General features: G+C 39.6%; 1 protein-coding gene across 1 annotated transcript in view; it reads right to left on the reverse strand.

Annotated features, from left to right (window-relative positions):
• Nucleotides 1-451: 451 nt before the first annotated feature.
• Nucleotides 452-14,946, reverse strand: part of LOC130071106 (ATP-binding cassette sub-family C member 12-like) — a 34,816-nt gene continuing 20,321 nt past the window's right edge. The window contains 16 exon segments of the mRNA XM_056235722.1: nt 452-549; nt 1,496-1,660; nt 5,802-5,915; nt 6,513-6,591; nt 6,906-7,065; nt 9,487-9,676; nt 9,793-9,882; nt 9,953-10,142; nt 10,683-10,820; nt 10,927-11,153; nt 11,818-12,006; nt 12,118-12,221; nt 12,336-12,425; nt 12,526-12,591; nt 13,093-13,183; nt 13,317-13,451. Of these exon segments, the coding sequence (XP_056091697.1) occupies nt 457-549; nt 1,496-1,660; nt 5,802-5,915; nt 6,513-6,591; nt 6,906-7,065; nt 9,487-9,676; nt 9,793-9,882; nt 9,953-10,142; nt 10,683-10,820; nt 10,927-11,153; nt 11,818-12,006; nt 12,118-12,221; nt 12,336-12,425; nt 12,526-12,591; nt 13,093-13,183; nt 13,317-13,451 (2,121 nt within the window). The 3' untranslated portion in view covers nt 452-456.

A 14,946-nucleotide genomic window follows, 5' to 3' on the forward strand; every position in this document is an offset into this window, starting at 1 on the left:
TCAATATCACTTTTAAATTTGATAAAGTAATGTATATTCCATGTATCAATTTGAATGATACCTCCTTAACTTTGTTTGTAATTAAATATTGATTAGGTATAAGCCAAACCTTTTTCCACACAATATCTTCTGTAAAACATTTAGCTGACGCTTTTATCCAAAGCGACTTACAATTGCTATATATGTCAGAGGTCGCACGCCTCTGGAGCAACTAGGGGTTAAGTGTCTTGCTCAGGGACACATTGGTGTCTCACAGTGGATTCGAACCCGGGTCTCTCACACCAAAGGCATGTGTCTTATCCACTGCGCCACACCACCAGTAAATATAAGGCATTTCTTTGAAATAACTCTCTAATAGATCTGTTCTTTGCGTTAAGGGAAAAACAGATATTACCTACATATATAGTAGGTGGGGACAATGCAAGAGCATGCAGTGCGAGGATGTTTCAGAGAGCTTCACGAGTTCACTTGATTCGCTGCTGCTAGAAGAGAGGCGAACAGAGAGTTCGGCCTCTGGATCAGGTCCTGCGGCGGCTCAAACTCGACCACCTGGGAGAAAACACACAAGCTCACTCTTAATGTAGAGCGATTGTAACATGGCTTCTGTTCTAATCCACTTCCAATTATTTTAGTTGCTGTACAAAAACTGCCTGTTATGCTGCTTGATATTGCAAACTGAGATTTGTTTTGAATTTATAATCATTTTACCATTCACAGCATTCTGTTATTCTTCCAGTCATAGCGGCAAATTAATCGGAAGTGCCCCCAAAATCCCAGAAAATAGCTTATGTGTTGCTACATAAGAGGAATAGAGTACTTCAATAATGCAGTAATGCATTTAGTAGTGATGGCAATTTCAAAACACTGCTTCATGAAGCTTCGAAGCCTTTACAAATCAATGTTTCGGAGCGTGTATCAAACTGCCAGAGTCACGTGATTTCAGTAAACAAGGCTTCATTACGTCATAACTGTTTCAAAACACTTCGAAACACATCATCATTTGTTCATCGCTGATGATCTCTGTCAACCCATGAATCATGAGGATTCACTGAGAACCACTGGACAAGTGTCTGTGGGTTTACCTGATCTCTGATCAGTTTTATACATTTGTAGACTATTTAATTAGACATTAGTATAATTAAAATGAATAATGGTAGTTCCTTATTTAGCTGAGCCATTCATAGAACTAACAAACAAAACAAAAAAACCGACAATTGATAAAAGAACATATATACACTTGATAATCTTATTAGATGATTAGATAATTGCATTTGATAGATTTTACTTTCAATAAAACATTTGCATTAGATTTGTAAAAGTGGTTTCTATGCATGTTTTTGTTGCATTTACACTGTTCTGACCACTAGGGGTCCCCATGACACAAAGCCTCGACACAATACGGCACATTTGCTTTAACTGTTTCAGTGTTTCACGAAGCCTCGATCTGCCCACCACTAGCATTTAGTTGAATGGATATTAAAGTGTAGTGGATTACCTTGCCCTGCTCCATGACGAGTATGCGGTCACTCTCCAACACCGTGTTGATCCTGTGGGCGATTGTGAGCATTGTGCAGTGCTGGAAACCCTCTCTGATGGTGCGCTGGATCATGCTGTCAGTCTCGGAGTCTATAGACGCCGTCGCCTCATCCAATAGAATGATCTGTGAACACAACTTTATCAGACCCTGTTAAAGGAGAACTCCGGTCATTTTTAACATTGAGCTCATTTTTTGGTAAATTTGGAGTGCTGTCAGTACAGAGAACAACGACAAAAATCGGTGTTGCCTGCACCGTGTTATCCTCTTTTTAAAATGTGCACCCTGTAGACTTCAATGGGGTTCTAAACCTGCTTTTAACATCCTTGATGTGTCATTACAAGTGCACAGCCATGTGAGTGAGTATATTCAGTGAACACGGTCGTCGAGTTCACATGCGCGATCATTACCTTAATGGTGTGTTCACACCAAACGCGAATAGAGCGTCAAATACACGTCTATCGCGTCTAGTTAGACACTTCAACATTCGCTCGAGTTCAAATTTTTCAACTTGCGCGGAAGACATTCGCGGCAAACGCGTCGCCCAATTCGCGTCATTCGCAACGCCCGGCACGAATGATGTGTCTATTCGCGTCTTTGCATTGACTTTGTATGTAATCTACTCGCCCAAATAATTAAATTCACGTTCGGTGTGAACACACCATAACCACTTATTTACACTGCACACGTCTGCGGCGCATTACGGCTCCGACAAGGTTTTATTCCGTCCTCCACGCGGTGCCAACTCACACCAGGAGCATTTCAGAAGCGAAGCGACTGGATGCGCGAGACCACGTGATTTGCCTGTCCGACGTGGTTTTTCTTGATTTTTGGGTTTCTACCCTACAGTCTATGGTTTCTACCAAGGATATTGGTGTAAAATACAATTAGGAGTTTGCACAGGGTGTTAATTTTTAAAATTGACAGGATATTATTATTTTTATTTTGTATTTACGGTGCGGCTTGGACGCGCATCCGTCAAAAATAGACTAGGCGCCTATCTTTAGCGAAGCGGCGCGGAGAGCCGCATCTGGGACGCTTCTGAAACGCGCCGCGTCGCGGCTGGTGTAAACACTAGCATTGACTAGAGTGGCCGCGATCAACTTTGGTAGCCGTGTCGCGGCCGTAACGAGCCGCAGACGTGTGCAGTGTAAATGAGGGGTAAATGAGGGGTTAGGCCCATGACACATTGGCTGCGTGGCGTGTCCGTTTTTATTTCGGCTCCCATGTTAACAGGTCAGAGCTTGCAGACTGCCTGCGTGACACGCGCGTCTCAGGCGTGGCTTGAACCGCGCGGAAAACGCGTGCATGCTAGAAATAGAACCGACGCCTATTTTACACGCGACACGCAAGCGTGTAGGAAGCGTTTCTAGCTTCCGATGTTTATATGTTATTTTGTACACGAATACTAATAAATTACATTTTGATGGTTGAAAGTCTAGATTTTGACAAATTCAGATATAAATATAGGCCTAATTTAAAGATAAATAAATAAATAGGCCTAATTATCAATTTTCATATATTGCACCTGTCAATACAGAACGAAATATTCTGTAGTCTATTTTGCTGTCAATACTGCTGACAGTGTCTTTATCAGTAGGCTTTATATGTGTAACGGAGGCCAGCTAGTAGTTGCTGTGCGAGTAAACCTCACTCCTCTGATCTCAAAAGGCGCTCTAGCGACAGATGCTAGAGGCTGCATTCTTTAGCCTCCTTGTTAGAGCGCCTGACTCTCACGCCGGAGACCCGGGTTTGAGACCCGCTCAGAGCGGGGTGAGAAGGACCCGGGTGGAGGGGTTACATATGTATGCTTAACACGAAGTATAGGGCTTCCACAACTCTCTCCCATATGTCGAACAAGGGTGATCCGTGTCAGCGATGCGTCAGAAACGTTTCTGGTGTGCAAAGACACAACAGTGTTTACATCAGCCGCTTCGCTAAAGATAGGCGCCTAGTCTATTTTTGACGGATGCGCGTCCAAGCCGCACTGTAAATACAAAATAAAAGTAATAATATCCTGTCAATTTCAAAATTAACACCCTGTGCAAACTCCTAATTGTATTTTACACCAATATCCTTGGTAGAAACCATAGACTGTAGGGTAGAAACCCAAAAATCAAGAAAAACCACGTCGGACAGGCAAATCACGTGGTCTCGCGCATCCAGTCGCTTCGCTTCTGAAATGCTCCTGGTGTGAGTTAGCACCGCATGGAGGACGGAATAAAACCTTGTCGGAGCCGTAATGCGCCGCAGACGTGTGCAGTGTAAATAAGGGGTAAGCCTTGTTTATACTCGACGCGTCCGCAAGAGCGCGAAGGTGCGCGCGGCAAAAATCACGTAATTGCGGCGTGGGTGGTCATGCGCGTTGGGTGCGCTTTTTGTAACATCGCGCGCGGCGCCGCATCCGAAGATGAACGACTTCGAGCCGAATCTGGCTGAACTGGTACGTCTGCACCAGCATGTTTATGATCCTTCTATATACAGAGACATTCGCATTGATGGGCGACCATAAAAGCCTCTCATTTTGTGAATAGGAACACATTTGCATTAAGCACCTAGTTTGCACTTGTCTAAAGTAATTGGTTACATTTACAAAATAAGCCTTCAATAGCAGAAGTATAGCCTAGAAATCTAGATGCACCCTAGCGGCAGCGAAAATTATTTCGCAGCCAGTGTGGTCTAGCAACTCTCCATAGGCTTTTGAGCTGGAAAACCCCAAAACTGGTCGGGCTTAACACAATGACGGCACAGTTCATGACGTTCCGCGTGATTTCCATTGGTGATTTTCCTGCAACTTGAAAACAATGAAGATGCCGCGGTCTTTCGAATCGGCTTTGGCCGCGACTCTGGAGGACTTGGAGTTAAGAGAACGTCACTTAAGTCATTCTTAAAAAAGGAAGATGTGTTCGGAGTTTTGCCGACCTGATACGGCAAAGTTTAATATATCAATTAGCTCCGCTGGTGGAAAAACGCATGGGACTCACTCATCCACAACCGTTCGTTGCTCTGGTTGGTTGTAGCGCTATCCTATTGCGAGCAGAGGGATTTTGAAAGGTGACCGTTTATCCCGCTCCTCGGATTGAGGCATGTCAATGGAGAGTTCCCAGACCTAACATCTTGATGTAGGTCTGGCATGCCAGGCTAGCAGAAGTAAGCCTTGCTGATGAAATTAAGGTTTAAACACTCTTCAATAAGGCTTCAGTTGTTTAACTAGTTTACATGCAGTGAAAGTACAATAAACCTACAGCATTTATTACTCTTTTAATATGAATCAGCTATTAATAAACCGCAAACTACTTCTTCACTGCTGATTCCTGGTGGTTTAGAGGAGAATTACTCCGAGTCGCCCCCTGTCGTTTCACAGATTAGCACAACGGTGAGCACGTCAAGTATAAACGCCTCGTCCGTTTGGAGAGGTGCGCGCGCAGTCAGCGGAGACTCGCGCGCGTGCGGACGCGTCGAGTATAAACAAGGCTTGACGGTACTGATCCACTTGTCCGCGTGACACTTCAGTCGCGCCGCACTACACTTTATTCCTATGGGTGACGTCACGCCACTTTAACGCGCCCGCAAAGCATCCCGGGAAGGCGGCGCTTCATTTGGAAAAATGCTGGCCGTCAAAAAGCTGGCCGATGCCCATCTTTATGCAAATGAATCCGTCAAACGCGACGCGTCTATCCAATAGAAGTAGTCTCTCGAGGGGCCTTTGTTCTAGACTGGCCGCTGGGTCAAAACCACGCCCATAGCGGTAAACTTGAGGAACGCCCATCAACTTACAAATGTGGAGAGGCGTGCGACACCACGCTTCAGTCGTGTCGCAAAAGTGGATCAGTACCGTAATTACCAATGTTCGCGCGCGTGAACTCGACAATCGACTACTGTGGACTTCGACCGAAAACAGGAAGGAAATACAGGTATGTGAGCTGGCTGAATAAACATCACTTTTATTCAAATCTTTCAGATCTACTGCAGTCAGATTCACCGTGTTCACTCTGAATATACTCACTCACATGGCTGTGGACTTGTAATGACACATCAAGGATGTTAAAAGCAGGTTTAGAACTTGCCCTATTGAAGTCTACAGGGTGCGAATCTTAAAAAGAGGATAACACGGTGCAGGCAACACCGATTTTTGTCGTTGTTCTCTGTACTGACAGCACTCCAAATGTACAAAAAAATGAGCTCAATGTTAAAATGGACCGGAGTTCTCCTTTAAAGAGCAAGGACAGTTTTTGAGGGGATTCTGGTGTGTGTTTTGTATTCTTACTTTGGATTTACGGAGCAGTGCTCTGGCCATACACATGAGCTGCCGCTCTCCAACTGAGAAATTCTCTCCGTTCTCCACTACTGGAGAGTGTAACTTCTCAGGCAGCTTAGCAATCTGCAAGAGAGAGAAAGAGAAGTGCAGAGGACTTACCTGAATGCTTGAGTGTTTCTTTTATAATCTATGACGATTATATTCAATTATTGTTTCTCCTTTCTTTGTTACTGTGGACCAAAGTGTGAAAGGTACTGAGAAGAATTTGAGCAGATCTACTTTGTTTCATCACTGTAGTGCAGCTCACAGTAACTTTTATTACTTTTACTACACACTCTTATATATATTTTTTGGCTCTCTCAATAAATGATATCCTCACATAAAAGGCTAGATTAGCTTGATGTATGACCTGCTCCTAGTAGAAAGCATGACTGTTGAAATAATGAAATCATGGCACCCCACTGAAACAGTGGAAGAAGTAGAAGTGCATAAGCACAATGCCAGTTTGATCAAACATAGACTTAAACAGGTAATGTTTATCGAGTATGAAACCAGTAGCTGAAAACTGAGCATTCAGGCTGTGTTCTACTATTTGAAAAATAAGGAACACATTTGGAGAACCCCTCGGACACAAGATCAAGAAAAGTATGTACTTGAAACATACGTAATCAAAACTATATCCAGTATTGCTTGCAGGCCTTGTATAGAGTAACTCTTTACCGTGTCCCTCATGTAGGCCTTTTCTAACGCCAGCCAGAGCTCCTCATCTGTGTAGTTGTTAAACGGGTCCAGGTTATACCTACACACAGCAATCACACAAACAAACACATTAAAGTCACCATTCCTCAATCTGCACAAGAATACAATACACACAAACGTCCACAGATTAAGGGTATACGTATCGAGGATAATTGCAATTTTATTTTTCGATATCACACAATGAATGTTGCCTTTTTTCAGTTCAGCTCATTTTCTGACAAAAACAATTCAATGAATAAGACAAGGTGATTCACTGCTAGAATAAGTACTTATTGTGAATAAAAAAAGGAGTAAAGTAATTGAATCATCATGACGTAATGAATAGAAGTGTAGAGTTGGCAGGTGAGAGGTCACCTGACAGTGCCGATGAAGAGGACAGGATCCTGTGGGATGACGGAGAGTTGGCTGCGGAGATCTCTCAGCCCCAGCTTGCAGATGTCCACATCATCTATTAAAATAGTGCCCTCGGTCGGCTCTGCCAAGCGGAACAACGCCACAGCCAGAGAGGACTTCCCTGAACCAGAAAGAGCGGCAATGAACCAAACCACAAGAGACACAGACAGAAAATCCTCATTTATATTACAAGACTTCACTGAAATGCACTCGGTACTTTATGCATTTTTTTGATGGCAGCCACATTTGTTAAAGAATACTTTAGAATGACGACTTTGACATAGATTCCATCAATCTGAACAGTTATAACAGTCAATCTTAACATTTAAAAACATCAAATTAAAGGAGAACTCCGGTCAGTTTTAACATTGAAACATTGTTAACAACGGATGAAACATTAACCTACATTAGTAAAGGTTATTTAAACATGAACACATCCAAAATATATTGCTATAGCCTACTGAGATTTGTTCTAATCACGATATAGAATAGTGTCTGTAATGCCAACATGTCGTTGACGAGTTCTGGATAGATTATGGACTAAAATAGACATCAAATAAGCTTTTGTTGGACAGTTTCTGCTCATGTTAAATATATAGTATGTTTTATCAAAAATAAACTAATCAACTGTTATAGTGTTTGTTCCAATGCAAGCTATATCAAAATAATGAATCCTTAACTTTGAAATATGTATGATAAAATGTATTGGCCTACTTTAAAAAAAGAATAATACTTTATTTTTTGACATTTATGGAAAAAGACCATTTTCTTTTCAAGATGTTTCCAACTCTAACTTTAAACCAATTCTATAGAATGGCCCATATAACCTATTTGAACAGGATTTGTTTCCAGGTATGACTAAAAATGTGCTTTTGACTTTCATTTATATTTTGATTATACATATATATGTGTGTGTGTGTGTGTGTGTGTGTGTGTGTGTATGTATATATATTAGGCCTGTCAGTTAAACGCGTTATTAACGGCGTTAACGCAAACCCATTTTAACGGCGTACATTTTTTTACCGTGCGATTAATGGTCTTTTTGGCCTAGCAAACTTTGTAGTTTTTTTTCACATGCTTTTGCAACAGGACGGCATGCGCGGCGCTGCGCTATGAAACCCATTCATTTCAATGCCTTGCGCTGCGCGAGGACGTTCTGTTGCTTCGTCGACCAAAGCGCAAGCGGATCTAGCTAGACCGGAAACAGAACAACAGGCACGCCACACACACTTGTTTGAGCTTGCGAGCCGGCCAAATAGTTGGTTAACGTTACGTTTTGAGTGGATGACGAGCGCGAGACGCCGAAATGGTGCCAATAAGATTCTGAATGGAAAGTTTACTTTTAAGAAGTTGCCAAATGGTTCCATTGACAAGACCAAAGTGATCTGTGTGTTTTGTCGTTGTGAACTGAGCTATCATCATCGCAGCACGTCCAGACTGAAATACCACTTGATGATGGCCAGCACACACACACACACACACACACACACAGCTGATGCGAATTCTCCGCCCCCTCGTCAATATCAGGACCTCGTCAGTATTTCTTTCAACCTTTTTTTGATGGACAGTGTTACATTGTGTGAGAGATTATTTGCTCCAAGTGAGAATGTTAGTGTGAAATTGAACACTGTATATGCCAGTGTTGTTTTCAATAAAAAACATTTGCACAAAGCAAGCCGATCCACTTTACCATGTTGATAAGAGCATTAAAATGAGAATAAAATAATGGGACAAAAAGAAATCAAGAGACATTTAGAATAGATAAAAATGTGTGATTAATTGCGATTAATCGCGATTAAATATTTTAATCGTTTGACAGCACTAATATATATATATATATTTATATATAGTCCTTGCATTTTTTCTTGTGTGACACACCTGAATGAAAGGCTCATTATTATGCGGGTCTTTGTCTTCTCAGGTGAGAACCACCTAATTATTCATGAGGGGGTTGGGCCGTTCACGGCCATTCGCATATTGCCTTTCCAAACAAACAAAAAAGTTAACAATTTAAAACAATCTATTGTGTTATGTGAATGATTAAGCAGGATGATTTTCAGATCATTTTGAAGCAAAAACTCTAGGCGACAACATCCATTAGTCAAAAGTCTTGTGGACACATATTTAGTATGTGTTTTGTGGCCTTATTTCAGAAACTTTAATTTTTAGTTTTTTTCAATAACCACGCATAAACAATATTCTCTCAAAAATACAAACATGTACATACATGTTGCTCACATATTATGGTAGCCCTGTTTGTGCTAAATAGAGTGTAATTTCACCTGTGCCATTAATATGTTTATAAGCAACTGAAAAAAGCACAAATGTCAGTGCATGTCAAAACATCTCAAGGACCCTAAAACACCTTATACCCCAGAGGGTTAAGTCTACAGGGTGCACATTTTAAAAAGACGATAACACGGTGTAGGAAACACCGATTTTTGTCGTTGTTCTCTGTACTGACAGCACTCGAAATTTACAAAAAAATTACACCGGAGTTCTCCTTTAAGCTTTGAATACAACATTATATGTTCTCTCTCACCAGAGCCAGTACGTCCCACAATGCCAAGTTTTTCCCCTGGATTAATACTTATGTGGAGATTACTGAGGACTATGGGCGTGTTGTCCCTGTATCTCATACTGTAGTTTTGAAAGGTGATGGCGCCCTCCTGTGGCCAGCCGGCGGGGACGTGAGCACCCTTGACACTTCGTGGACCCTCTGATACACAACTCTCCAGCACACAAAGAAGCAGTGAAAAATTAAAACTATATTCATGATTATCTGAACTGGCTAAACTGAATATGAATGCATGATAACCCAAAGCTTAACCTAATGTTTATCTCTTACCGTAATATACTCCAGCAGTCTCTCTACACTGGTGAACTTCGCCTCCACCTCAGTGGACAATTTCACCACATACTGAAGGATTTCAGTCAACTGAAATGGCATAAACACACAGTGCTCAGATATCGTCCAGTTGTTAACCTAGTCTAGTTGTGAGAGTTACCTGTATCGTGTAGGATAAGGCCAGGCCCTTTAGAGAAGGGTTTATGGCCTCATTGGGGCTGAGCACTACGAACAGTGCCACCATTAGAGTAACAGTAGCAGACAAGAAGCCTAACCAACATGACAGCCAGCGAGTCCCACAATTAAACAGCAGGAAGTGGTTTGAGTTGATGTCGCTCAGCGTCTTAAACCTGATATTGGACACACAAACAATATGAGGCTTTGAATTCATTGGATGTTTGCTACAGTTGTGGGGGCAAACTTGGCTCTGAACTATTAGTGTTGGCTTTACGTGAAGAGAAAAATGTTCTTTTTGACTTTTAGTACCGAGTTCTCTATAAAAGCCACCGTTTGAATGGCCTAAATTTAATTTGAAACGATACAACAGTTAGTATATGGTCAAACAGCACTGGGACTCTTTTTGCAGGTTACGACATTACACCAGTAGTGATTCAACCGATTCATTCATAAATAGTTTCATTCAGGAACAAAACAACAGAAAACAAAGAATTGTGTTTTATTGTGTTGCAATTCAATATTCTTGTTTATTAGACTGTTGCATAGAAGCAATATCACACTCATAATAGTATTGTTGGTCTACATATGAACACTTTTGCTTGTGTAATTTCTGGGCTATGATTCATGAGAGTCACTCATTAGTAACACAGCACTGCTGTATGTATTTCTTAAATATTTTCTAATATAAAATTATATTGTCAGTAATACCTTACCGTTCAATGTACTGCTTTCTTTTGTCAAAGGCATGGATGGTGCTGAGTCCCTGTATTGAAGAGGTGGTGAGAGAGATCCAGGGAGAGCGACTCACATTCTCCATCCTCTTCATCTGACGAATGCTCCTTTGGAAAACACTAGGGCAAAAACAACAAAAAAAACATCATTTTTGTACATTTCATGGCATTTAAACATGAATCTGTGATTGTAATCTTTATATTCTATGCAATGTTTGTGTCTCACTGTAGGATTGTGGCAAAGATGACTCCGAGAACTAGCATGGCGATCAGGAGGAATGGGAACACTACGCAGATGGTGAGAATGGTGAAAGTAACGATCAGACAGAACTGCAAAAAGTTCTCCATGTTGTACGGCAAAGCTGCATCAACCTCATCTTGGTCTTTACTGAAGCGGTTCACCAGGCGGCCGGTGGGAGAGGTGTCAAAAAAACTCATTGGGCTGCCAAGGATCTGATGGAAAATAGTCAAACGGTATCAGAATTCTTCTCAAATGGTTTTTATTTTACTGAACAAATAGTAGCACAATGCTTACATTCTATTACTAAACAAACTCTGTCCTATTAAAAGTGATCACTTATATAAAAAAAAGGAGTTTGTGTGCTATGGGGAGGGTTTAGATCAACCAGCTGCAGGATGACTAAAAAGTATTTAAATTAATAAATTATTATTAATATAGTAAAAAAAAATCTCTAATCTGAATTAAAATTCTAAAAATAATAATAATAATAAGAAATATTTTGTTTATTAAAGAACAGTTCAGTTTTTGAAACTTCTGGAATCACAAAATGAATCATGGTTAATCTAATATATCACTAATAATAATAATATTAATAATAATAATACACTCACTCCTAGTTTCTGTTAAACAAGCAGCTTTGTCATAATTACACCAGAAATACTGGGAAAAAAAGTATTTTTTCCCAGTATTTCTACTGAATTTCTACTTTCCCAGTATTTCTACTTTTATATTCAAATAAAATAAACATGAAAAAATACACCATGTACATATCTGAATAAAAATAGTTTTGCCGGAGCCTTTTGCCTTCGTCAAAAAGGTTGTGAAAAATATGATCTAAAACCAAAAATTCAGGAAGTGTAAATCTGCTAATCTTACCCGTTTGAACATTGTGTCATGGAGTTTGGAGGAGGCACGCAGAGTGACTTTAGTGAAGGTGTAGGCCTTGGCAACACTCAGCAGTAACAGGGCAACTATAATAAGTCCATAAATCATTTGGTAGAATGACAGGTCTGGATTCTCAGAGATATTACCGCTTTTTGCTGTTAGATTAGAACTGGAAATGTTCTACAAGAACACACAGAGAGAAAACATTTTGAAAAGTGATGGTGAGGTCTTGATGAGTCAGATGAGTGAGTGTGTGTGTGTGTGTGTATGTGTGTGTGTGTGTGTGTTTACCCCCGATCCCTGTTCTAACCAGTAAGTGAGCCACCAACTGCTGAAAGTAGTCGATCCCACATGAAGAGTGAAGATGAGTAAAACAACTGCCAGCAGTATATACCCTACAGAGGCATAATTCAAGAGAAAGACAGAATGTGAAACAGTGTTACAGCGTTTATAATGTACAGACAGAGAGGCCGAGATGGAGAGAGAAGAAAGAACGTTATCAAACACACCTCCCGCAGCTTGGCAGTATTGGTGGTAATTCCTCCACGAAACTGAACCTTCACAGGACAATTCCTGTGTTACCAACTGATCCTTTTCCCCTGAATCACACACACACACACACCATTCTATAATCAGATTAAACTGTGTGAACATAATGGACGTATTCATAATAATCATTGAAGATGTTTCTACATCTACCTTTTGTTTCTGCAGAGTCTTTGGGTAATTTATTTGTAACATGTTGCTCATCAGACATTTCAAAAGCTAGAAAGATAAATGAGAGATAGATGTCTGTTAGCAGATGTTTGTCTCTCCAAAAGTGCACTATTAAGAGGATGAATTGCTTATGAATGCATGATCATTGCATTTACTAATATTTAGAAGATGTAGGGATTGCATATTTAAACTGTAATTCCTCCAAAGGCTATCAAGTTCAGTGAAAACAAATTTGGCTCACATCTGTAACACAAAAATCCTTAATGTACTTAAAATGTTCATGCTAAACGTAAAGGCGATTATAGAACTTCTATGGGAGCCATCATGCTTTGCTTTGATAAACCTTTCTTTTATAATTCAATTATTAATTATGTTCAGCTATTCTTTAATTATATTAAATAATTGTGATATTAAGTGTGTATAAATGACATATTTGCATAGCGAAGAATTTACGTTTTTCATTTATTACAAAACGAGTCTCCTAAGGAGATCCAAAATGAAAGAAAAGTATGATTGTAGAGACTAGAGATCACCTATTCATCCACTAACCTGTGTTGTCTACGCCGCTGACTTTGGGCTCGTCTGCATTGCTCTGTTCAGAGTCATTGTGTTCAGTATGTGTTTTGGAATCCGCTTCTACCTTTTTATATATGACCTAAAGGTGACAATTAAGAGGAAATGTTTGTTTAGTACTGGAAGCCAATACATGTCAACAGAGTAAATAAGTTGTAGTATTTCAATGGCTCATGTGTAAGGTAATTGAGAGGGGTTACGTTGCTCTGTTCCATCTGGACGCTGTTAATAAGATGAGCGTAGCGGCCTTTAGCTTTCATCAAATCTCTGTGAGTTCCTGCCTCCTTTATCTCCCCATTATCCAACAACACCTCCTCATCACAAAACTCCAAATACTGCAAACACAACAGAGCGGACCAGAAGTTGTTTCTTTCACTGAACACAAAAGATGATATTTGAATGTCGGTAACAAAAAAGTTGATGTACCCCATTGACTTCCATAGTGTTTTGGGTTCAGCAGAAGACAGACATTTATAGAGGTTTGAAACTTTTTCAGGGGGAGTAAATGACAGAATTTTCCTTTTGAAGGGAACTACTCGGTAACACTTTACTTGAAGGGGTATGCATAAGACTGACATGACACCTTCATAACCATGACATGACATATGTCATGAATATGAAGTAGGGTTTATGCATGTTTATGACAACTGTCATTAAGTGTCTTTCGCTCAATAATGACATTTTGAATGCAAATATGACATTGTTTAGAATGTCTTTGTTATGACACCTTGACATAAACCAACATCATAACCTGTCAGTGTCTTTGTCATGACAATTGACATTAAATTAAGTTAAACTGTCATGTGGTTGGTTTTGACATTGGCTGTCATAAGGCCATTATAACTGTGTCATGAATATTTTTCTTGACCTCAACTACAGTGGTACAAATTGAATTTGACATTAACCTGTTAACTGGCACCCCCCCTTTTTTTTTGCATAGACATAAAAATCACTATCCAAACTTAAATGGTTGTAATTCAGGAATGCTTTGGAATTTAGACCTATGGCTGGTCTTGTTTTAAAGAAGACATTTTCCAGATTATTGTAGAAGTCTAGAAATTGTAAAAAATGAAACAGAAAAAAAGTTATATAAGTTTGAGTTTATGAAATTGTGTAATGTAAAAATATAATGATTAATATTTTATATAAAATATATATATATATTACAAAATATATTTTACTCTAAAACTGCAAGAAAATTAAAGTCAAATATCTGAACAAGTTGTATTCCAAATTTTAGGTTGATATCTCAAAAAATGAGCTTTCAGTAAGATTTTATTCGGGCGCAGTACCCAACTTTTTCACTAGGTGAACACCAGACTCCATTACTGCCCATATAAGGGCGCCTCCATTTTCATATGTTTTGAGTGATCTGAACCATGTATTTCCATAATTTTCATACAATTTATGAAGTAGACATCCTATTCAGAAGTAGTATGGGTGGTTTGGCAGTATTTGATTTGAAAACCTCTAATAAATGCATAAAGACTACGTTATAGCGTTATAGCTCGCAGCCGAATTACAAATCGAGAATCCATACATTTTTCTTTATATTTAAAACATTTTCAGACCTTTTTTTCTCATAAAATGGAATTGGTGTTATCTTTTGAACTCATGGCATGAAAACAAACTGAGGTTTCTACCAATCTTTCATGATTTTTCATGTTTATTGTTATTTCAAAATAAAGGCCTAAATACTCCTAATGAATATGAAATATTCTTGTTGCAAATTGATAAATTTCTGCTCCTCTGTAATATATTTTAGATAACAGCCACCAAATATGAAAACTAGAGATTTTAAGCTTTCAAATGATATATAGTTTGGCAATA

The sequence above is a fragment of the Rhinichthys klamathensis genome, unplaced genomic scaffold, assembly GCF_029890125.1.
Source record: "Rhinichthys klamathensis goyatoka isolate OS25496 unplaced genomic scaffold, OSU_Roscu_1.1 h1tg000429l_1, whole genome shotgun sequence".
Classification (NCBI taxonomy): Eukaryota; Metazoa; Chordata; class Actinopteri; order Cypriniformes; family Leuciscidae; genus Rhinichthys; species Rhinichthys klamathensis.